At 33.3% G+C, this 26,364-nt stretch overlaps 1 protein-coding gene and 1 pseudogene across 1 annotated transcript; one reads left to right on the forward strand and one right to left on the reverse strand.

The window, feature by feature from the left end:
• Positions 1 to 7,167: 7,167 nt before the first annotated feature.
• LOC125821016 (putative late blight resistance protein homolog R1B-12) lies at positions 7,168 to 11,577 on the forward strand (annotated as a pseudogene).
• A 555-nt stretch (positions 11,578 to 12,132) lies between these two features.
• LOC125821017 (agamous-like MADS-box protein AGL62) lies at positions 12,133 to 12,690 on the reverse strand. The gene has a single exon (XM_049500444.1). The coding sequence runs from the start codon at positions 12,688 to 12,690 to the stop codon at positions 12,133 to 12,135; it is 558 nt and encodes a 185-aa protein (XP_049356401.1).
• Between the last annotated feature and the right edge of the window lie 13,674 nt (positions 12,691 to 26,364).

A 26,364-nucleotide genomic window follows, 5' to 3' on the forward strand; every position in this document is an offset into this window, starting at 1 on the left:
CTTTAATGTTGCAAAACCTCTACTTCTACATATGATTAGGACACAATTTTACTTATTAATCGAATTATCTACTGTATCACCCCCTATGGGATCAACCCCAACTCTTAGTTGGGTTAATACTTGTTAGTGATTGCCTACACTTAGAATTGGATGAAGTGTAATAGAGCGTTATCATTGATGTTGATCCAGTTCCTTTGACTATTGCACATGATGAAAATCTTCAAAATGATGAAAATCAATTTGATATTGAAGATGGTGATCATATTCAGAATGACCATTATGTCGTTGATGCTCCAATGCAAGATGATTTGGTTGGTAAGAAACCAACTATTATTGATGCCCCATAGAGTTCTCTCAGAAGATCTACTAAAGAGAAAATACCTTCATCTCGTTATTCCCCTAATGAATATGTACTTTTGACTGATGGGGGAGAACCCAAGATTCTTCATGAGGCCATGGAAAGTGAAGAAAAAGAAAGGTTGTTTGATTCTATGGAAGATGAAATGAAATCTCAACATGATAATCATACCTTTTATTTGGTTATGTTACCTAAAGATAAAAAAGATTTGAAAAAGGGTGGGGTTTTAGGGTGAAATATGAAGATGGTAGCCCAGTTCCACGGTACAAGGCTAGATTAGTTGTGAAGGTTTTTAACCAGAAAAGGGGAATTGATTTTGATGAGATATTATCTCCAGTTGTGAAGATGTCATCCATCTGTGTTTTTCTAGGCTTGGCTGAAAGTCTAGACTTAGAGGTTGAACAAATGGATGTTAGAACTACTTTTCTCCAAGGTGACTTAGATTAAGAAATTTATATGGAGCAGCCGAAAGGCTTTGAAGTCAAGGGAAAAGAGAATTATGTTTGCAAATTGAAGAAGGGCTTGTATGATCTAAAACAAGCTCCCAGGCAATGGTACATGAAGTTTGGTTCTTTTATGAGTTAGCAGGGCTTCAAAAAACTTCTTCACAAAATTGTGTTTTTGTGCGAAAATTCTCTAGTAATGACTTTATCATCGTTTTTCTTTATGTTGATGACATGATTGTTGTTGGTCATAATGCTTGCAGGATTAAAAAGTTGAAGCAAGAGTTGAATAAGTTTTTTGCTATGAAAGACTTGGGACCAGCAAGGTAGATTATTGGCATGCAGATTGTTTGTGATTGAGAGGCCAAGAAATTGTGGTTGTCACAAGAGAATGACATTCAGAAAGTACTTCATATATTTAACATGGACAAAGCTAAGGTTGTCTATACACCTTTAGCTATGCACTTCAAATTGAGTACAAAGCATTGTCCTTCCGGTGATTGTGAGAAGGAAAATATGAAGAAAGTTCCTTATGCTTCAGCTCTTGATAGTTTGATGTATGCAATGGTGTGTACAAGACATGATATTGCTCATGTTGTTGGTATTGTTAGTCATTTTCTTTCTAATCCGGGAAGAGAGCATTGGAATGTTGTAAAGTGGATTATGAGATATGTTGGTGGCACTTCTAGTCTGATTTTGTGGTTTGGTACATGGGAACCTATTCTTTGTTGTTACACGGATTCACACATGGCTGGTGATGCTGATACTCGTAAGTCTACTTATGGGTACTTGGTTACTTTTGTAGGGGGAGCTGTGTCTTGGCAATCTCGGTTGAAAAAATGTGTTGTTTTATCTACTACAGAGGCTTAGCTTATTGCAGCTATTGAAGCTTGCAAAGAGTTGATCTGGATGAAGAGATTTTTTAGGGAAGTTGGTTGTGCTCAAGAGAGGTATGTGCTTTATTGCGACAACCAAAGTACTATTCACCTTGGTAAAAATTCTACATTTCATGGTTCGTCTAAGCACTCTGATGTGAGGTATCATTTGATTTGAGATGTGTTGGATTCTAAGTTGCTTGAACTTAAAAAAATCCATACCAATGATAATGGTTCCTACATGATGACTAAAGCTTTGCCAAGAGCAAAGTTTGAAGAATGTTGCATGATCACCGGGATAGAGGTTTCCTCCACGTAGTCGGTAGGGGGAGTAATTTTTGGGTTTAAAGTCTTTTGCTCTTCCTATGTGGGGATAAATATAATTTCAAGGTTTTGGGTCTTTTCCCTTCCTATGTGGATAAATATAATTTCAAGGTTTTGGGTCTTCTTCCTTTCCTTTATGGATAAATTTAAGCCAAATTTGGATTAGCCCACTTTGACCATAAGCACAATATTATGGTGCATATGTAAGAATTTCTTTTTGCTCTTATTTTGAAGAATCACAAGAGTTTGATCAGCAACCATATAGAGAGAAGAATGAGAGAGTGTAGATTTTCGCACAAGCCCTAGCCAATTTCAAATTGCAATTCCCGCTTCGTTTCTTGTCCAATAGAGCTGATTTTTGGAGAGCTTGTTCCTTTCAACCTAATCATTGATTGGAACTGAGTGGAGGATTATTTGGAGTCCTAAAGATCCATATTTTTTCTCGTGAACAGTAGCTGCGTATTGAGTGATTTTACTCCTTTTATTTCTCTAGTTTTTGGTGCTATCTTGTAGTTGCATTGATAATTGTTTGGCACTTTATTGGTGGCCATTTTGGAGAATAATTTTGTAACCCTTCTTCATTTTAGTGGAGCTTTGGCCTTGTGGGTTTTACACTTCACACCGAAGAGGTTTTTCATGTTAAATTAGGTGTCTTATGTGTTGATTGTTTTTTGCTTGCTTGGTTGATTTGTTTGCTGCCCCAAACAATGTTTTTCTTGCATTATTTTGTCTTCTATTGGTTCAAATATAAAGGGAAAGTTTGGACTTGGGTTTCTTCCGCTATTTCCCTATCGTGCATATTTATTTTGTGTTTGTCTTTCCCAATAGTGGCACCCTTCCTGGGAGGTGGTCATGAGGTTAGTTTCTCTTGAAGTTACGACATATTGTTGGTTACTGGTAATAATACGTTCACAGTTATCACCAAAAAAAAAGTGATAATGAGCAACCACAACTTAATAGCAGAAGGGTTTTATTTGGTTTGGTTATGTGTAAAAACTGATAATGTAAGAAAATTAATTGTATTCTTATTAATTATAATTGTCAATATGTGTTCTCTAATCTTGATTATAAAATGTTAGTGCTCCAGAGATCCCTGAAGATGTGAAGAGTAACTGAATATACTTGTTTTGATTTAAAAATGTCGTGTTGAAAGCCAGGGTCGGAGCTAGATTTAGGTAGAGTGTCAATCAAATTCAGTAACTATTGTCTAAACTTTATATTTGTCTAAAGAAATCCATTTAATAAGTATAACTTGTTAATTGAGAACTTAGTAGCTTAAAACAAGTAGAATCTGGAACACAAACTTCGAATCTTAATTCCACATATGATGAAAGTTAGAGTCACTATGGAATGAAGTGCCTATACAAAATTCTTTCACATGGTTTTAATGCAGTAACATGAGTGTGTAGAAGACTTTTAATAAGTTGGCTTTTTTCAAATTTGTTGAACCTTTAAGCATGAATTACTAGCAGACTTGTTTCCATGATTTCTAATGACGTTTATGCCAAAAGGATTCATTGCAAAGGAATTTGAAAAAGTTCATGATGAATAGGGATTTAAGATCAAAAGAAGCTAGAAAATGGAGATAAAAAGGGCAAAGTTGAAGAAGTCGTGATGAACAGGAATTTAAGATCACCCCATCTCTTTTGCCTATTGTTGCTTGTCTAATCATGGTTTGTTCACTCTTCCCATAATAGCTGTAATCGAAAATAGGAGTTGATGTCTTATTCCAATAGGTAAGAAAGATATAAATAATTAAATACAATACATTAGGTGCTTATTTAGGAAAGAAAATAAAAAGGGATTCCTACCAATCTGCTAGCTAATTATGCGAGATTCCTACAGATCTACTAGCTAAAATTATGCCTATGCACGCTACTAATATGATGTCTATATATATATATATATATTGTAATGCTCTTACTCAAGTTGTTGCATGTATATTAATCATGCTCAACTTGTTGCAAAGGTAATCGACTCGAGTTCAATTAACCACCTTTGTAAGAAAATCAGCTAGTTGCTCTCTTGTCTTCACATAGCTAGTAAAAATCATGTTTTCTTGAATCTTCTCATCAATAAAGTGACAATTAACTTCAATATGTTTAGTTCTTTCATGATACACTGAGTTTAAGGTAACATGAAGACCAGCTTGATTATCACACTAATATTTTGTTGGCGTATGATGCTTCAACCCCATTTCAGTTAAAAGATGATAAATCCACATAACTTCACACGTAGACTATGGCATAGCTTTGTACTCAAATTCTGCACTGGATCGAGATACAAAACTTTGCTTCTTACTCTCTATGCTACCAAGTTTCCTCCAATAAAGATACAATATCATGAAGTGGCTCTTTTGTTAATTTGGAACCAACCCAATCAGCATTTAAAAAACACTTAATACGAGTATAGTTGTGATTTCTATACAATATGCCAAGTCCACGAGCTCCTTTCAAGTAACATTGAATCTGTTCCAAAGTTGCCTAATATTTGACTGTAGGTGTAAGCATAAACTGACTTACAACATCGCAAAGGCAATATCTGAATGAGTCATTATGAGGTAGTTTAACTTCCTAACTATCCTCTTATACCTCTTTTGATTATCAAAAGGCCACCAGCATCTTTCATAAGATGCACATTGGGAACCACTAGAGTACTGCAAGGTTTGGCTACCAATTTTCCAGTTTCTGCAAGTAGGTCAAGAGTATACTTTATCTAAGATAGGAGAAGAATTCCCTTATTTCTTTTATTTACTTCTACTCCCAAAAATATTTCAACTGTCAGAAGTCATTCGAATGAAGCTGAGCATGCAAGCAAGACTTAAGGGAAGAGATCCCCTCAGAATCACCTTCTCTGATGACAATGTCATTTACATATACAACAAAAAGGATAGTGGCAACTTCATATTGTTGGTAGAAGACAGAGTGATCACATTTACTCATTTTCAGTCCAAACTCTTAAACTACCTCACTAAACTTGCCAAACCAAGCTTGTGGACTCTACTTCAAGCAATACACAGACTTTTTCAAATGACACACTTTCCTATACTCTTCAAGAGAAAAAAAATGGATGGTTTCTCCATATTCACTTTCTCTTGAAGATCACTATGAAGAAATGCATTCTTGATATCCAACTGATGTAAAGGACAATTCCCAAAAGCAACTAGAGAAATGAACAAGAGTACATAAATGAGTTTGGCAACCAAAGAAAAAGTGTTTGAATATTTCACCCTGTAAGTCTGAGCATATCCTTTAGTTATAAGCATGGCCTTAACTTTAACTGTGAACACCCACTTACATCCTACTGGTTTCTTCACATTGGGTAAATCCACCAAATCTCATGTGTGATTTTCATCTAATGCATATATTTTCTTAAGCATCACATTTGACCATCCAGGATGATGCAAAGTCTCCTTCACTATTTTGGGTACAGAAACAAAGTCTAGAGAAGCAATCAAGGATCTAGATATAGGAGATAATCGATCATTGGAAACAAAATTAGCAATAGTATATGTGGATTTGCAAGTCCTTGTAGCTTTATTAAGAGCAATAGAGAGGTTAATATTTTCTGGAGGATGAGTTGGTGCAGGGCATGTATCATCAGTCTCTCGTCTCCTCGAATAAACTTGAAAAATTGGCGGTCTTGTTGGAACATGTGCATAGAGTCACTAGGAGATTGAAGAATAACACCACTTGATTCCACAACACAAGAAACCTGATAAACTAACCACTCATCTTCCTCCCCCTGACTTGTGGTTTTAGGTGGAGTATAAAAAAATGGTGTAATCTCTGAAAATATCATATCATTTGACACCATATATTTTCAAAGCTGAGTAGAATAACATTGTTACACCTTTTGAAGACGAGAATAACCTATGAAAACACACTTCAATGCCTTAAGGTCCATCTTAGAAACAGAAGGCCGTACTTCTCGAACATAATATGTACTTCCGAATACCTTTGGTTCCACCGGAAATAATGATTTGTTTGAAAAAAGAATATTGTAAGTCATATAACCGACAAGCATTATCGATGGTGTAACACCTCAAAAATTGGAAAGTCAAAAGGAAAGGAAAATTTTCTTATTTCTGGCTACTGGTTGAATCCTATGAGACCAGTCTACAGTTTGTAGAAGTTTCTATGGATCGTAGATGGAACTCATAGGAATGAGGTTGATATTTGAGAAATTCAAGTTTCTGAAGTTTGACATACGAATGGACAAGATGGGTCGTAGGATGTTCAACTGATCGTAGATGGGTTCCGTAGAAAGGTTCCAGACTTAGAAATATTTTGAGGTTAAAGTTGATATATATGGATGAGGTATATGGACCGTAGGAATTTAGACGGTCCGTAGAAGGGTGTCGTAGAAAGCTGTCCAATTTTAGGCCCTAGTAACTCGACCTACGGTTTACCAGTATGGTCCATAGTAATTTCTATGGTCCGTTAGTCCAAACCGTACAGTTCTCCGAAAGTTATTTCTTAAGGGTTTTTGGCTCTTTTCCTTTGAATTTATTACCTATACTATGTTGTTTTGACCTTAATTTAAGTCCTATAACTACCATTGTACCCCTATAATTACCTCAACTCTCACATTCACTCAAATCCCCAATCCTATCCACACTTATCCTCTCCAAATTCTCTTAAGATCAATGAGAAACACCTAGTGTTTCAACCTTCAAGTCTCCAATTCCTCCATTTATTTTGGGCTTTGATCCTCAAGGAATGTAGGGCTTCATCAATGGGTTTCATTCATCCATTGAGCCCCAAGAACTTCTCAATTCTCCAAGTTCAATTTCACCAAAATTGATTAGGTTTTTATTCAATTATTCATAGGTTCAAATTGTGCTGATTCAATTGTATGATTTTAATCTTATTATGAATTTTAAATCAATTACATATTTTACTATTTATTTCACATGAACCCAGACATTATTCTTGATTATCAATCCTAAAAGACATGAATTTATAAAGAAGCTTGAATCTATGAAAGATGTTTTCATGAAAAGTTGTCCCTGATTTATGTAAAGGAATGTTTTATGATCTAGTTTGCTTCAAGATTAGCATCAATGGAATTGTTAAAGGATTTCCTCACATGTGAAAAATATATCTTTATTGGATATATAACACAATCCGAAGCCTATAAGTTATATAATCAAGTGAGTGAGAAAATGGTAAATAAAAATGTTCTGTTCAATGAAGATGCAAGTTGGAACTTTAATTCAGGAAATGAAAGTTCAAATATTAAATTTCTACCTTCTGAAAATATTGTTCATCAAGAGTATGGAACATATCCTGTTTTGACAAGTCTATCAAGTGTCTCATCAATTGCACCAACAACATCTTCAACATTGAAAGAACCATCAACTAAGACAACTGCATTAAGAAGATCAACAAGGGATAAAAAACAAAATCCCACATATGTTGACAATACATCTTGTACTTTTGCTTTACTTCTTTCAGATTATATTTACTTAGAAGATGCTGAAGAGAGAGGACAAATGGTGCAAAGCTATGGAAGAGGAGTTGTTGTCTATTCAAAAGAATCAGACATAGGTCTTGGTAAATTTGCCCGAAAGAAAGAAAGTTATTGGGCTCAAATGGTTGTTTAAAAGTATATGTTGATGGCAGCATCCAAAACACAAGGCAAGGCTCATTGCAAAGGGTTATTCCCAACAACAAGGTACTAACTTTGAAGAAACGTTTTCTCCTATTGCCCTATTTAAAACTGTGAGAACCTTTTTAGCATTGGCTGCTAATTTTAATTGACTATTGTACCAATTCGATGATAAATTTGCCTTTTAAAATGGTGATTTGAGAGAGGAGGTCTATGTCTCACAGCCTGAAGTTTTGTAGTTAATGTCAAAGAAGATAAGGTCTACAAGTTTTAAAAAGGCACTCTATGTCTTAAAGCAAGCGTCACAGACATGGTACTTTAAGATTGATTCATATTTCCATGAGAATGGTTTTGAAATAAGTAACAATGTGCCTACTCTTTATGTAAAAGAAGAAGGTAAAACTGATTTTTTTTGGTGGTATGTATTTACGTTGACAATATGATATATATGGGTTCGAGTGAGTCTATCGTCACTGAATTTAAGAACTGCATGATAAAAAATTTGAGATGTCTGATTTTGGTATGTAGCATTATTTTCTTGGTCTTGAGGTGAAACAGGAAATTTAAGGCATATTTCTTTAACAAAAAAAATATGCAACAATTTTTTAGAAAAAAATTACTATGGTAAATTGTAAAGTTGCTGCTATGCCGATGAATATTAATGAGAAGTTTGTCTTGATGATGGTTTTGAAATGGAAAATGTGACTTATTTTAGAAGTCTGGTTGGTGGTTTGAATTACTTGTCCCATACAAGACCATACATTGTTTTCTCTATTAGAGTCATATCGAGATTTATGCACAATCCAAGCAAGCTTCACCTTGGAGCTAAAAATAGAGTACTGAGATATCTAGCTGGGACAACAGAGCATGAAATTTGGTATTCTAAGATAACAAATTTCACATTAACTGGCTTTACTGATAGTGATTATGCATGCATCATTTATGATAGAAAGAGGACACATGGTTTCTCCTTTAATCTTGGATAGCAGTTTCATGGAATTCATAAAAGCAGGAAGTGGTGGCCTTATCAACTTCATAGGCCGAATATATTGTAGCAACCTCTATAGCTTGTCATGTAATTTGGTTAAGGAGACTTGTTGCAGATTTTATTAAGAAACCAACTGGGGCATCTGAACTTTTTTACTATCACTATATTTGAGGTCTTGTCTCTACTAGTGAAATTATTTTGAAGTCTTGTGTTACAAACGAGCAAATAGCAGACATCTTCATGAAGTCACTTCCCTAAGCAAAGCACGAGTTCTTCAGAGGTCAACTTGGAGTTGGCATGTTTGAGTCTGGGGGGAGGGGGTGTTGAGAAGTGATTCAATGATACTTGACCAAGTCTTAGTTTCCTTTGTGCCAGACTAATAGCTAATTAGTAATTAGTGGGTACCTAAATTTTAGTATTTCAGTTCCGTTGTAAGCCTATTTAATAGGCAGGTCTCTTAGTTTCAAGTTGCATCAAGTTGCATCAGAAATAAAGAAGACCACAATAGCTTTTTCTTCTCTTTTGCTCTATTTTTCAGTTCATTTTCTCCTTTACTTCCTTTTTCTTTACAGCAGTTGTCATTCACTTGGAGGGTATGGAACATAAACATCAAAATATACTTTTTTGATATAGTACTAAATAATTTTGTCAACGAACAAAACTAATCCTTAGTGTCTTTCTTTTAACTTCACCACATATATTTATTTAAAGTTGTAAATTATAATGAAAATGTATCATATATTTTCTACACGAACTTTTCAAAATTCAGATTAAAGATTATTTTAAACTGCAGGGGCTTGCTGGTGAACTCAATGAGTGCACTACACCTTGTCTCACAATTATATAAAATAGAAAAGAACTTGGGTTGTACATGTGCATCTCATATCTATAGTATTGTATTAATTGAGTGAAACAATTAGATTTTCTTGTTTTGTAATTGGTTGTGTTCTCATGCATCATCTCTTTTTAACTAAACAAATGATAAAGGACAAATGATAAAGGGTAAGTATCCTATGTCTTTGTCCGCCAATTATAAAAATTTAGAGATGGAAAAGTAAGCGATTTGGACAAAATCAGACAGATTAAATCTGCAAACTCTATCTTTTAGTTATTCCAACACAAAAATAGAAATATCCTTCTCTTTCTTCACTTATGTATACATTGGAACAACTCTTCAAACCTAACCGATCTTTGGTTTGTTGAAGCTGTACACAACATGTTCAATCTCTCTATCAAAATCTTTTTGCTGCGCAAGTTTTCCTTGACGATACGACAAAGAAAGCCAAAGATATTGAAACTCTTAAGGTTATATAAAAGAGGATCAGAGATGTAATATACAAAGCAGAAGACAAAGCTGATTCAAGCCTAACAAGCATTGTTTTAGCTGATATAGAGAAGGATGTCACGGACTTAGACTTCAACTAAACTCTCTGTGAGGCATTCAACAACTTACGATATTTTCACGATATTGTAAGCTCAAGCTCACGTTACGATCATGTAATATTTCTTGCTTTTTCTTGATTGAGTTACAAATTAATGTCCTCCTATTTATAGTTCACACCTAAGGGCTAAAGTGCAAAAACAAATTTCTATACAAGCCCCTACATATTTACAAATAGGCCACTTTTCTAGAATTCTCTAACAAGTCTAGGCCTTCCAAGTAATCTTCTATAATATTCTACAGTCTTCTTCAAACCTCTCCAAGACTGTAGACTCTTCCCACTAAGGCTAGCTCACTTATTCTTTAATTTCATGCCCAAGTGGTATGACAAAGTTTTGGGTCATGACAAGGGGCTTGTAAATACTTCGAGGAAAAATTGCTAAAAGTGGAAAAAGATGTTGATTCTCTCGGGAAAGAAGTGCCATAGATTGAGTTTAACAAGCATGGAAGAAAATCTTCATAACAAGTCCTCACCAGAAAAAAAAATACTATTGTTGGGATGGAGGATGACTTCAATGCCATACTTGAACACCTCACTGCCCAAATAGACAATTTAGCTGTCGTAGCAATTTTTTGTATGTGCAATATAGGTAAGACAACTCTTACCAAAAAAGTTTATGATGATTATATTTGTTCTCAATTTGATAAACATGCATGGGTCACTATCTTCGAAGAATACAATGAGAGACAAATGCTCCTTGAAATTGTCTCTACAATTACAGGAAGCAATCAAGAAATGAGCGATGATCAACTAATGAAGATTGTGTAAAGAGGTCTGAAGGGTGGGATATTTATAATTGTCAAAGATGATATATGGAGTATTGAGGCATGGGACCAAATCTAAAGAATATTTCCAAATGATGACAATAGAACTCGAATTTTACTAAATACTCAACTCTTGTATGTTGCTGATTATGTCGGTTGTCCTGATTTTCCACCTCATAGAAATACTTTTATACGTCTTGATGACAGCTTGAACTTCACCAAAAAATCATTCAAAAAAAGATTTGTTTCCTCCTCTACTTGTAGAACTAGGGAAGCATATTGTTCTACAATGTCAAGGATTACCTCACTCGATTGTTGTCGTTGCTGGACTTCTTGGTCAAATGGACCCAACAAATGATAATTGGAAAAATGTTGAGGAATATCTGAACTGATTCTTTGGTACTATATCCGAACATTTCAATCAATTCTTTCCTTGGAGGTTTTCTTGAAGATAATTAGATTAATGTTTCCAAGTTGATTACAAACAATAAAAGGTTTGAAGTGGTGGCATAGGAGTATCTAGAAGAGTTAACAGATAGAAGTCTAACTTTGGCTTGTACATGAAGGACTAATGGAAGGATAAGAACTTGAAAATTCATGATCTTCTTCGCCAACTATGCCTAAGTAAATCCATTTATGATCAACGGCGAGTGATCCTTCTTTCTACACTTGAAGAGAAACATGATTATTGTAAGCGACATAGCAATGGTATAATCCGCACCTTTATTTCAATGCAAGCAGATATTCCAAAAAAGATGTTTTACAGTTGAAGTTGCTAAGGTATTGGACGTATTTTTAATTGAATATGATTTCTCTTGTGTAATACCTCAGCTTGTACATTTGAGATATGTTTCTGCAAGAATTGAGAAATCTATAGACCATAATTCTTCAAAGAGAAATGGACAGGGTTGATGCTCCTAGTAGTTATACATCAGAAAAATGTCAGAGATAAGACATTTGGATATTGGATCGCTACTATATATATATCTAATCCTCTTGAGGCAGAAAATCATGGTATTGAAGAAAAACCTTTGCTTCTCAATAGTTTGTAATATCCTGATATATGCTGATAAAGAAGAGATTATATGTTATGCAATTCAAAGGATAAAATCAATATGACAATGGACTAAGAACATAACATATATAATTAAAATTACTAACTTCGACTAAATCATAACTGATTAACACAACACTCAGTACTGACTTCGACTGAATCATAACTCATGAACATTTCATGATGAACACCTCAAATGACAAATGAACCTAGATACTTAATATAATACTTACGTTTTTATTTTACTTTCAACAATTCCATAACACGCGCACTAGTAATTGGGAACTATGGAAGAAGTTGATCCACTAACCCTTTTATTCACCATTTGTGTCTCTTTTTCAACCTTTTTCTTTAGAATTTCCAATGCCTTCTTCAAGTGTTGAAGTTGGAATAAGTGAAGTTCTTCCATAGGAGATTCCCACCATAGACCATTAGCTCTCTTCCTAATTTCTCGAAGGGATTCTCCGCTATTTTTGTCCATCTGGAGAACCCCCTCGAGGTTCATGGGCTTGGTATTGAGCTCACGAATATCAGCTTCTCTACGAGCCACGATTTGTTGATTGTGGACATCGTTATTTGGTAAAGGAAGGTTCCTCCCAAGGAACCTCTCCACCAACGTGTTCATGCTAGGGTGACCAAAGGAGAAAACTCCTTTATCACCCGGGGAAAATACCACAATGACAATTTCAGCACCACATAGCGTATAAAGTTCACTAGCCTTTTTGAATAGACCAGCACGACGCTTAGAAAACATAACTTGTAAGTTCCTCGCATTCTTCATTTTCACCATGTCAACCCTTTGACGACCCTTGCTGATCCTTGTTGTCATGTCTAAAGGATCACTAAGAAATTGTGAAAGTAAAATTGTGATTTTTGGTCTTAACACCAACAACTTTATATAGGAAATTGTGTTTTAAAATAACTTGGGGAGCCTAGAAATTTATGTTCTTTCTTCTTTTTTGGATTGAAGAAAAGTATTGAAAATGAAAAACACTAGATTCACTTGCCCTACATTCTTTGTCTCGGTAGATATAGATCTTATTATCATAATTATACGATAAATATTTTTCCTAATTAGAATAATATTATTGGATTGCACTTGACCGCCATTTATTTGAGAACAATTATTTTTTTTAAAATATCAAATGATTAATAAAACCCTTAATGTTTTAATAGTAAAACGATTTACCATTGAATTTTCCTAGTCAATCATCATTTAAAGACCTACAATGTATCACATCAAGCATATGCGGGTGTTTGGATTTATAAATATATCACAAACTCCATGTAGTGATATATTTGCCTTTTTAATTAGTAAATGTTAAACAACTTACATTTCAAATATTATATTGATTTGTATTGGATTTATTTAACAACAAGCAACTCTCTCTAAATAATAGAATTTGTAAGCTAATTTATTTGAATAAATTTATAAGTACAAATATAAAACATAAAATACAGAAAATAAACAAAATCGTTAAAAGAATTTGAGGGATATTTTTTTTTGCTTTACATAGATTTATACCGTGGGATTAAATTCTATGTATTCCTAATATCACCAAATGTAAGGTATTTAGTTATACATCTTATACCATGTAAGGTGTATAACTAATCCATAAATTAGTTATACATAGGCCTTAAATTCCTACCAAACATAGTACTAAATAATACCATACAAATACATGGACTATTTCTCCTATCATTCCCTTCCAAACGACTCATTAATCGTTTTCAGTTTTTTTATGTTTCTACAACAGATATAAACTTTGTCCTAATTAAACTTTCTTCTGCGTGTCTCTGCCCAACCTATGTGTTACCATAATCTAGTATTCCATTAGTGATGAGCTACCAAAGGAATTCGTACCAAAACCCTAAATTTTCCTCAGATTAACTCGCTGGTAGGCGTCATTGTCAACACAGCGATAGATGACCTACGCTCCATGCTGGTGAACCACCACCAAAACCACCATTGAACTATGCAACAACTTTTAATAAAGTAGAAGACAAAATCAAAATGCCTATCCCTATCAAAGATATTACTTACATCCATGGAGACCCAACTATATTATGGGAGGAAGAAGAGGTTCAGATCATGATCATTAAAGAAGAATTACAGTATGCCATAACTGAAAATTTTTCTTACGGCTGGTCAAACGTAGAAAAGATTTGTAAATTGATCCTTTACAGTGTGACATTCAAGTCTGAATGTAAGGAAGGATTCTAGAGTGATAGACACATACTAATTCATCTTACTAATATGAAAGTTTACGTACATTTCATGTCAAAACCAACATATTTTTTGAAGGCTAAAGACCGATATAATATCAGATGTGACCTCTAAAGTGGGAACCCTAGTTCAACCCAGAGGCGGAAAATGCCCTAGCGTGGATCTTTTTTTCATCCCTATCACCTAACTTTTTCATTAAAAGATCCTTGTTTACGATGGCCAAAGCAGTGGGAAAACCGTTACATGTGTCATGGCTACAATAAGCAAATCTAGACCTAGTTTTGTCAAGGTAAAGGTTGAAGTCGACTTATTGAAAGAATTTCTCAAACGGATCAATGTTGGAGTTAAGAAGACATAATTTGAGGAAATCATCTCAACATGGATAAAATTCTTATACGATTACATGCCAAAGTATTGCAAATATTGCGAACTTCAAGGCAGAGGCATGATTTTCGTCGAGGGGGTTCAAAAAGATAAGTAAGCACACTAATAGTATTCACAAATAAGTGGATTAGGGGGGGGGGGGGGGGGGGGGGGGGGGGGGGGGGGGGGAGTAAAATATAAACAGGTTAGATTCGATATAAGCAACTATAAAATTCAACTCTACCTCAAGACAAACAATAAAATCGAGGAAGTATGTGTTTGACATAATATTAAAATGAGTACGAGAGAATGTATTTTTTTTTTAAATTTTATGCATGGTCTTGTCTCCATTATTGTTCTATATATATGTTACTAGTATATGTACCCGCGTAATGCGTATATAATATTTAAAAAAAATTAAATTTTTTTATTGTGATATCTAGTTTGAGTATATTAAATCATACAAAAGTTCAACTATCATATTGTTCCTCATTAATGAAATGTAATCCCTCCCCATCCCCATCCCCATCCCCCTCCCCACCCCACCCACCCCCACCCCATAACTAATTCTATGTGAATAGACACAACTAATAAATTTTATGTATCATATGTTATTATTACTATTATATTGTTCACTATTTAAAATCATTAAATTGTTAGTATTGATTTTTATTAGCTTTTCATTTATCTTAATATAATCATTAAATAATTTTCTAATTAATATAAAACATATATATTTATTGTGTTTACTCGTGATCTTTTAATTTTTATTTTAGTGTTCTCATCTCTCTAATTTAAAGTTTTATGGACAATAATAGGTATATTATTTAACTATTTTATTGTATTCTCAAAATTATTGAAAATATTTTCCCCACCCCTCTTCCCCCTTCTTTTTTTTACTGTATTTTTGTTACTTTTCGCTAATCTAATTTGAATGATTTTTTTATGTTACATGTCATAAGCAGTTGAGTGTTTTTTTATTTCAATATATAGAATACTAAGCTTAAATTTGTTAGTTAAATTCTATATTTTAATGTGTTATTATTTATTGAGATTTTAGTTATATGATATATAGATTTTAAGTTTTTTCTTGTTATAATTGAAAATATATTTTCTCATCTAAAAGCCCTTCAACTTTTTTTACATTATAATTTATAATTTGTTTCCTAGTTTTGCCTTAACTTAATAGGTATTGTATTATTCATAAATTAGTATCCTTACATTAATATGTAAGTTTTTAATAGCTTGTCGCTTTATCTAATATTCTTATGGTGCGGTGCATAAGATATTAATAAGGATATCAGTTAGTTATTTATGTTTACATTTTATAATGAATAATTTTTGTACAACATGATATTAAAATTGATAAAATTCACTAATAAAGTTAGTGATCAGTAACTTTAAAAAAAAAAGTAATCTTAACATTATAAATCATTGTAGAAGTATATGTAAGAGAGGCTAAGAAAGTAAAACTCAATTTACCAATCAAATTTTATTTAAGTTTGAATTCAAATATTATTTATAAAGAACTTAATTCATATATATATATATATATTCAAAGTTGGATTTTAGTTGTGCTCCTACATCATATTAAAATATAATAAGAATATTTATTATCATATCACTAGTATGATAATAAATTTATTTCAAATTGACTGTTCATGATAAACAAATTTATTTTATATCTTAACTCTATTTTAATACCCAAAAAAATGTTATAAACATGAGTAAATGTGTATCGTTGAGATCTTGGTCATAGTTCAGGGGTACTTATGAATTATTTTCTTTTAATATGTATGCAATTTTATAAATTGTGTAAAATATATATATCAACAATACGACATTCACTAAAGATCACAAACGTCATGTAGTGATATATTTGTCTTTTCAATTAGTAAATGTTAAACAACTCACATTTCAAATATTCTATTGATTTGTATTGGAAAAGTAAAAAAAAAATGAAAAAGATAGAAACAAAAAATCAAAATTTTTCTAGATAAAATACAATTATTCATTGATCAATCTATGGAATTAACATAATTGTGAATCAAAAAAAATTGTGCTTTAAAATTGTGATAAAAAATAAAGAAGTGTGATGAAAATAAAGAATGAAGAAGAAGAGGAAAATGGGTGGAGTTTGAAGAAGAAGAGATGTGGGGAGTGGGGGTGGAAAAGAGGATTCTAATTTTATTTTTTTTACTTTAATTTCAAACTGACGCGCCTATTTTTTTATTTTATTTTATTGACATGTTGGTTTTAGGGGGTAAGAAAAATCACTTTTGAATAGTATAGATGTGTAATAGGTCACTATGATAGTTTAAACGTGTAACTGACTTTTCAGAACAAGTTCAAGGGGAAATTTATGCCTTTTCCCTATAAAATATTAATCATCTATTTCATGTTTAGGAATCTTGATTTAATTAATTAAATATTAGCCGTTAATTTTTTCTTATGTCATGACTCTTCAATCTAAGTAAAAATTTGAGGAAATGGAAAGGAGTTGGATCCAAAAATAAATAAATAATAAGAAACTACAATATTTTTTTTCTATAAAAAAAATTGGGGTCTTGAAAAGGTATATTGCTTTGGTTTGGATAAATAATTAGAAATTATCTAATTGAGGTGGGCTCTTCATATTATCCAAGGAGAATGACACATAATAAATATTTTTTAAAAATAAAGAATAAAGAGAGAATTGTTAATTTCAAGGGTACAAGTGAGTCAAAAAGGTGAATGGAAGGATATTTTTAGACCAAAAGATGGATGAAGGATATTTTTAAACCTTTTCCTATAGTTTAGGAGTATTTTTGACCCTTTTCCGAAATAGCAACTCTCTCTAAATAATAAAATTTGTAAGCTAATTTATTTGCATAGATTTACTAGTACAAATATAAAACATAAAACACAGAAAATAAACAAAATCGTTAAAAGGATTTGAGGGGTATATCTTTACACAGATTAATACCATGGTATTAAATTCTATGTATTCCTAATGTCACTACTAAACAACTGCAGAAAAACAACGGCCAAAAGCGACGGACTGCGTCGCTTTTTTGGTCAAAATTGATGGAAAAGTGACGCAGTCATGTTCGTCGCTTTTTGTCTAGACGCTTTTCAAAAAGAGACGGACTGTGTCGCTAAAAAGCGACGGACTCCGTCGCTTTTTTAAAATTTTCATTTTTTTTAATTTCCAAAAAGCGACGCAGTCCGTTGCTTTTCTGGAAATTTAAATTTTGAAAATCCCAGAAAAGCAACGGACTAAAGGACCCTGTCCATCGCTTTCTGGAAATTATTTTTTTGAAAAATCCAGAAAAGCGACGGACTAAAGGACTCTATCCGTCGCATTTTTGGGTTTTTAAAAAAAATAAAACCCAGAATAGTGACGGACAAAACCACCCTGTTCGTCGCTTTTTCTGCAATTTATTTTACGCCAGTTTCTGCTGCCCACCTGCAAATACAATTCAATTCAGCCCAATCAAACATACAACATTATAAAGAAGCTACACAAAACATGAAACAACAAACTTAAATTAACATTCAAAAGTATCTAAATCACACTTTAAAGACTTGTAAAGTCTTTCAAAATTTATTTCAAAATTTCAAAAAGTTCATAAATTTCATAAAAGAGACCTAAACTATGGAGTGCGATCTACAAAATCAGCATCCTCATCACTGTTGTCGTCGGTGTCCTCGGCAGGAGAAGATATAATAAGTCAATGAGTGAGGTTCATCACTTGTTCTTTGATTTGTTGAAGGGTCACACTCATGCTTTGTTGTTCAGCTACTCTTCTCCGCTCCGACTCTGTCAGTGCCGATGTAAGTTGTGCTATTTGAGCCGACATAGCAGCACTCTGAACACCGTCAAGTGCTTCGGCTTGATGTAACGATCCAATACCTTGTAACCCTGACTGAAGTGGTCTAACATTTTTCGAGAGCCTCGACCATAGACTCTACCCTTGTGTGTCCCCTTTACCACATTTTCTGTCCAAATTTCGATAGACAGTTCAGGTGTCATTTGGACCGAACTATCTAGATTCTAGTGACGTACTGATTAAACTCATTCTGCATATTAAATATAAAAATTGACATCAATATATACATATCATAAATATATTCACTATTAATATATACTATTCATATTAAATAACTTACAAAAGTTTGTTTGGTCCTTTCCTCCACCCACACATTCGGATTCAACTCATTTTCTTTCTTCTTCACATGAGTCATCTTGAAAACCTCCGGTTCAATGGGAGGGCGCCCCATTTCTTTTTCATATGAATAAAACTGAAATTTATAATGATATATATGAATCAACTAATTATTTATTTAAAAGTTTGAATTAGAACTTACCATCTATCTTGTAATTGTTCCAACGGTCTTTGCACCTCCGGTGTGCAACGAGCCACCTTTAAGACTGCCTCTATCCTTTTTGACTTGTTCGAGCATTGCCTTGAACTTATATGTGTTCCAATACTGACGCAATTCATCAAAAACATGAGGTAACATCCAACCCGGACGTTGATTAGTATTCCAAACTTTTTTTAGCTAGCTAGACAGTCTCGTGGATGCCCTCCTTTCAAATGTGGTCACAATGACCATAATGTACCTCGGCTCCCAAGTACACATAGTCTGAAAAATAATTTGAATAGCGTTAATTAGATCGATAGTAGAAAAAGTAAATTATACTAAAATTATTAAACTTAACTAAAAAATATATACCTTAAATTCATTAAACATCGTCTGGCATATACTGTTCGAAATCTCGCTCCAAGAGTGATAATCCTGTGTAAAAAGTCTTCTAACATAGTCTTTAAAAACCCGGGCAGCATCCTTTGCAGGATTCTTGTCACACCCCGAGCCTACACCCTGGGCGGGACTAGCACTTGAGAACCATTGATGGCCCCAAGCGAACCTTGGCCTAGCTTAACTCATAGCAAAAGACTTCAAGCATTAATACAAGGATTCAAATGCACTTTAAAACAACTGTCTCAAATAAACTTAAAATGTTTAAGGATAAACATTCAAATTAGCCAAAGTGGCAACTCAAGTCTTTTAGCAAAACAGTTGAAATAGAAAACTAAAGAACTCATATCTAATTGTCTATGAAGCCTCTAAATACTAAAAGGGATGTCGTGACAAGACCCCCAATCATCCTAACAACTGACTAACAAAGAAATAGAAAGGGAATACTCTGAAAAGCAATGAGGCTCACCAACTGACTCTGAGTGCTCAAGTGGATCAACGAAGCGCTGGATGCTGATGTTGGTTACCTTTATCTACATCATAAAATGATGCAAGCCAAATGGCATCAATACATTGAATGTACGAGCATGCGAGGGAAAAACTAAACATGACATAAGCTTGAAAGGAATCTGAAAGAACACTTACCTTAGTTTTACTCAACTCATGGATACTCAACTCAAATTCAAAGTAAAACAACAATAAAGGTGCAGTTTATACAAAGCATTTAAAACACTAGATGATAAATCAATGTATTAAAGAGATACAATAACAACTAAGTTTACATATAAAGTAATATAATACTGTGGGAGTTTCTCTAATCGACAACCATCACTATGAGCTAAAGTGATCATACATCGTCTCGCCCACGCTGCCAGAACTATCCTATACCTTGTCGTGATATAGAACGCCTCAACTAAGTGGATCCACTAGTCTATGCTAAAAATCACTAAGGAATCATCAAAAAAATATGACCCTTTCTTACCCATGATGGCTACATGGTTTATGGAGACTTAAGTTATTATGAACTCGTCCCCATATCGGCGCTCAATACTACTCCCAAAATATACTCAGCTCATATGTTTTAAAAACAAAAACTCTTTCTGTAGTTTGAGATAATTACTCAAAACTAGCTCAAAGGCTCTCTTGGAAATCGATGTTTCCTTTCTTGTTTAAATGTAAAAACATTTCAACTCTTGGGAATACGTAGTTCCTATATAATCTTTTGAAGAAATGAGCTTTACTCTTACTCTTTACTCAACTCAAATCTCAAGCCTTAAAACAAAGTTAAAATATTTATAAAAGAGTTTTGGAAGACTCTATGAACTTCTCTTGACTTGACTCTTAACTTTTCTTGAATTGAATTATGGATTCAAGGCTCATGATCTCATGTTTATGGATGATTTCATGATGTTTAGACGTACCTTAGAGTGTAGAAATCAACTAGAAAACTTAGGTACGTTGCTAGGGAACTCAAATGGAAAGAAGTGGTAAAGGGTAGAGGACTTGGCGTCCCTGGCGCTCTGAGTGGCGCGGGGCGCCAGAGGGTAAATTTCAGAGACTGGCTTGGGGCGCTCTAGCTGGCACGGCGCCTCAGAGGCCAAACTTCAGAGCACTTTGTGGGGCGCTCTGAGTGGCGCGGCGCCTCACCCCTTTTCTCCAGATTTTGATGAATTCTCTTTTTCGTTGTTCAACTCTAAACCCTCTAAATTCAATTGGGTGTTTCCCCAAACACTTAGATTTGACTACATAATCAAATTATGCAAGAATCTACTCAAAATGACACCTAATTTCATGAATCTAAGTCAAGAACTCCTCAACAACACCAACAATCAAGATTCAAACGAAACTTTCAATAATATTCATCAAGAACTCATAAACTCTTCTTTCAAGAATATAATTACGCTTAATCAAATCATGATTGGCGCGTAAGTGAACTAACCCAACCCTATCTGATCTCACATACCTCGTAGGGATCACTCCTTGACGAAATCCACGATCTTAGCTTCAAGTCCTTGACGATTCCTTGTTTCTTCTCCTCTTTCTCCTTTTCTTTTCTCTTCTCTCAAAACCCTAGCTCAATTTCAAAAGCATAAACTGAATCCAATCAGTTTAGACCCCAACTTAATTACCAAAAATGAAATTAATTAATTGGGTATGGAAAAGACAAAAATACCCTTCTAAAATCCGGTTTTCACTTTCCTTATCTAGACAACCCAACTTCAAATGGACATCTCTCCTTCATACAAACTCGAAATTGAGCAAACTCGTCGGCGTTGAAAAGATAATTCAAAGATATTTCATACGGTATCTGGTAGCACACCTAACACATTATGATCTAGGAGTTATAGTCATTTGAAGTTGACCCAAAACTCAAACTTAACATAACTTAACCGATTTTCCAGATTTTTCATTCTTTCCAAAAATGACTAATTCTAGCTCTTTCTAGTTCTTTCAAATAGTGAGGTGTTACAATTCCACCTGCAAAACACATAATAAATATGTTAGTTCATGAATAATATATTTATAGTATAAGAAATAAATAAAATAAAGTAACAATTAGATAACAAAACAAACTTACGATGATCTATCCGGCTCAATCATGACTCTACCAAGTATGTCCTTCTGGCCAGGAGCTAGAGCAGACATCTCATCATCAGGTGTAGCACTAGGTGCAGTTGTAGATGAAAATAATACATGAGGATGCACAGAACGCTGAGTCAATGGAGGTGTACCGGCCATAGCATCTGACTGCTCGCTACTAGAATCTCCAATCCTCATAGCAGATAACTAAGGAGATGTACCTGTGGGAGATGGAGTACCATACGATATCCTACATGTCGATAAGTGTCGTGCTCGATGAATTTCCTGTAAATGTAGGCCCTCGTAATGTCGTGGAGGGAATGCCTGTGAAGTAGAGGAAGCACTGACTGGTCGACGATAATTAGGATAATATGTCTGAGGATCCGTCGTACCAAATTGAACAACAAATAAATGAGTATCATGGCTAATGCGATCTGGCACAGAAGAAATAGATCCTCGAATATCCTTAGGATCTATGGGTCTCCTAGACTTCTTCTTTTTAGCCCTATTAGTCTGGCTAACTCCAAGTTGCTCGCGAGATCTATCACCGTCACCGCTTGATGACATCTGTATGCAAATTTACATGTATAATATTTAAAAATCACAAATTAAATAACATTAGCAAAAATAAATTAACTTACATATGCTAGCTTTCATTCTACTACTATTCCTCCTAGCTTGTTTCAATTCCATCATTCTCCCATTGTTCCTCCTTAATTGTTTCATTTTCATTATCGCCCCATTCTTCGTCATCAAATGATTCATTTTCCTCATTCTCAGATATTTCTTCCTCAACATTCACTATCTCATCATCGTATACTTCTTCTAATATGTGTTGAGGATGTTCTAGTGTGGTTTCCAATATAACATCAACTTGTTAATGAACAATTGCAACATCATTTTGATACGCCACATCTAAGACATTGTCAATTTCAATTCTTCCCACAAACTTAGTTCTTATAACAACCCACCAATCAGCTTTGTCTCTACGCAATGGATATAGAGCTAAATACACATGTTTAGCATTTTGTGCAATAATAAAAGGATCATAACTTTTGTATTTCCTAGTGTGCTTAACTTCAATTATATTATGTTGATGGTCCACCTTTGTGCCTCTTTGTGATGGGTCAAACCACTCACACCGAAACAATACAATCTTCTTGTTAGGCCAAACTGAATACCTCACTTCAATAATCTAATGAATGACACCATAATGTTCAATAGTTTAGCCAGTACCATCAGCATCACCTTGTATGTAGACACCACTATTATTTGTTTTCTTGTTCCTAGAAACTTCTTCAGTTTGAAACTTAAAACCATTGACACAATACTTATTCATTATCAATACTTGAGATTCAAGTCCAAGTGCTACTTCTTGCTCTAATTGCAAATTTTTGACACTTGAGTATTCATCGTAAACCTACGTGATTGTTATTTAAAGTAATATAATTTAGAATAACATGAATATATTATTAAATACTTAGTGATTCAATGTAAGCTTGCCACACTTACATAGTTTATTAGCCATATGGAAAATTTTGTATAGATGACTTCATTACCCATGTGTTTACGAACAAGCTAATCATTTTACATTCAAATATTTTGTTAGTTAATGAACACTTATTAGTATGTAATGTTAAGCACCTACATGCACTACACGGACACCTAACCAATCCATTATTCTTGAAAATGTCAAGTGTCATTGTATGTTCAATAAAATCTCTAACACCGTCAATAAACTCAGGTTTCAAACCAACACCAGTTTCATAATACATATTATACATCCACAAACGATGATCCATCTACAAAAATATAGATATTCAATTATATTATAAATTAAATTTAATAATAATTTTACTACATTAAACTAATTTATATTGTTAATATATATGTATAATTACTTAGTAATTTTATATATATATAAATTAATTAGTTCATAAATACTACATTTCAAGATCTACAAAGTGCAAGCTTAATTAATTCATAAATTTTAATTAAGTTTAAGATTTTAAATAATTAATTATATTAATTCTAATTAAGTTAAATTTATTATAAATTAAGTTCAAAGTTTCTAATTAATTAACTTCAAATTAAGTGCATGTTCTAATTAAGTTTAATTATTAAGTTCTAATCAATTAAGGTCACCAGAATTAGTTATATTCAAGTTCAAGTTCAAGTTCTAAATTCAAGTCCATATAAAAGGTGATTAGTTATATATAAAGTTCAAATCCAATAATTTGTTATATTCAAGTTCTAAGTTCAAATTAGTTCAAGTTCTAATTAAATTCAATAGTGATATTCAAGTTCCAAGTTAAAGTTCAAGTTCAAATTTTAAATTCAAGTTCATATCTAATCTATAAAATTAGTTATATATAAACTTGTAATCCAATAATTAATTATAGATATTCAAGTTCTAATTCCATAAAAAAAAACCTATTTATGACATTCAAACATTCATCAATATATATTCATAACATTCAAACATTCATCATATAATACTCAAAACACTTCAATTACTAAATCTAACTTCAAATTAACACTTTACTAACTAACAATCAATCAAATTTTAAAAAAACCATAAATTCAAAAATCTTCAATTCAAAACCCTAATAAAAATCCTAATTCATTTACTAACTAACAATGCCCAATTCAAAATATGCCTAATTTTAAAAAAACCCTAAATTCAAAAATATTCAATTATCTATACCTGACTAACAATAATCAAATCAAATTAACAATTGATTAAACACAACCCAACAAACTAAAATAATAATATACTAACTAAAAATCAACTATAATCACTAGAATTGAAAAAAAAAAAACGAAAATTAAACACTAACCTTAACAAAGAGGAGAGGCAGCAAGGGACAACACACTGGCAGGGCGGCAACGGATGGCGCTTGGCAATGAGTAGGGGCGGCAACTGGCAGCGACGGCGGTGGAGGCGGCAGATCGATATAGAAAGAAGGGAGAGAATAAGAGTGAAGGGAGAAGAAGAGAGAAGAGAGAAAACAAAATAAGAAAATCCCGATCTGGGTCAAAGATATTTTAAGAAAAGCGACGGACAACATCTCTTTATCCGTCGGTTTTTTTAAAATAGTTCACCAAAATTTTGATCAAAAAAGCGAAGGACTAAGAGATGTTGTCCGTCGCTTTTCTTAAATGTTTGACTAGTCGTTTTGACCAAAAAGCGACGAACTTTGAGATGTTGTCCGTCGCTTCGTTTAAAAATAATTAATCAATTAATTATTAATTATATATATATTTGGCGCAAATACCCGCAAAAAAACCGAGGGACTAAGAGATGCCGTCCGTTGCTTTTTAAAAATAATTTTTTTAAATATTTTTTTATTAAAAAGTGATGGACAATGTGGCTTATGGCGTCGCTTTTTGGAGCGACCTTGTCCGTTGCTTTTCGGTCCGTCGTGTTTTAGCAGTTTTTTAGTAGTGTATCAACAAATATAAGGTATTAGTTAGACATTCTATACCATGTAGGGTGTATAACTAATCCATGAATTATTTATACATAGACATAATATTAAAATGAGTACGAGAAAATGTATTTTCTGAGACTGTGTAAAGAAGATTTACAGTTTGCCATAATTGGAAAATTTACTTATTGTTGGTTAGAACTAGAAGAGATTCGTAAAATTAGTCCTTTACGGTGTGAGATTCAAGGCTGAGTGTAAGGTAGGATTCTTGAGTGATAGAAACATCCTAATTCACCTTACCACTATATAAGATTATGTATATGTCATGTATAAACCAACATATTTTTGAAGGATAAAGACGGGTATACTATCAAATGCACTCTAAAGTGGGAACCCTAGTTCAACCCAGAGGCGGAAACTTCTACTGCCTTTGCGTGGATCTTTTTTCCATTCCTATCACCTAATTTTTTTTCATTAAAGAATTCTTGTTTACAATGGCCAAAGCAGTGGGGAAACTGTTACATGTTGACATGGCTACAATAAGAAAATCTAGACCTAGTTGTGTCAAGGTAAAAGTTGAAGTCGACTTATTGAAAAAATTTCCCAAATGGATCAATGTTGGAGTTAAGAAGACATCTACTGGGAAAATCATCTCAACATGGATAAAAATCTTATACGATTAGAATATTGCAAATATTGCAAACTTCAAGATGGAGGCATGATTTATGTTGAAGGGGTTCAAAAAGATAAGTAGGCATACTAGTAGTATTCACAAATGATTGGATCGGGGCGGGTCAAATATAAACGGATCAGATTCGAAAATATCAACTAAATAAAATTCAATTCTACCTCAACACAAACAATAAAATAGAGGATGTATGTGTAACACGTCAAAAATTTCTAAGTTAAGACCCGAACTATTTTTTATTTACATGTAGGGTCATATCGGGTTATTCTTAAATTGCCCATATATGTTTAAAGGTAAATTCTTTAGTGTGGGAATGATTTTGGATATCAATTAAGGTCACTAGAAACTCCTAGCACAAAGTTGAGTTGAAAGTTTCTTTACCGATTAAGTTTTGATGTAAGATTTTCTTTGGTTCAACTTCAAATGACCATATCTCTTAGAATATAAAGAGTTACATGGCAGATAACCTAT

The sequence above is a fragment of the Solanum verrucosum genome, unplaced genomic scaffold (assembly GCF_900185275.1).
Source record: "Solanum verrucosum unplaced genomic scaffold, falcon-dt-bn FXZP01000050.1, whole genome shotgun sequence".
NCBI lineage: Eukaryota > Viridiplantae > Streptophyta > Magnoliopsida > Solanales > Solanaceae > Solanum > Solanum verrucosum.

Coding starts and splice junctions, on each gene's coding strand:
- LOC125821017 (XM_049500444.1), bottom strand. CDS start 12,690: ATGACAACAAGGATCAGCAAGGGTCGTCAAAGGGTTGACATGGTGAAA.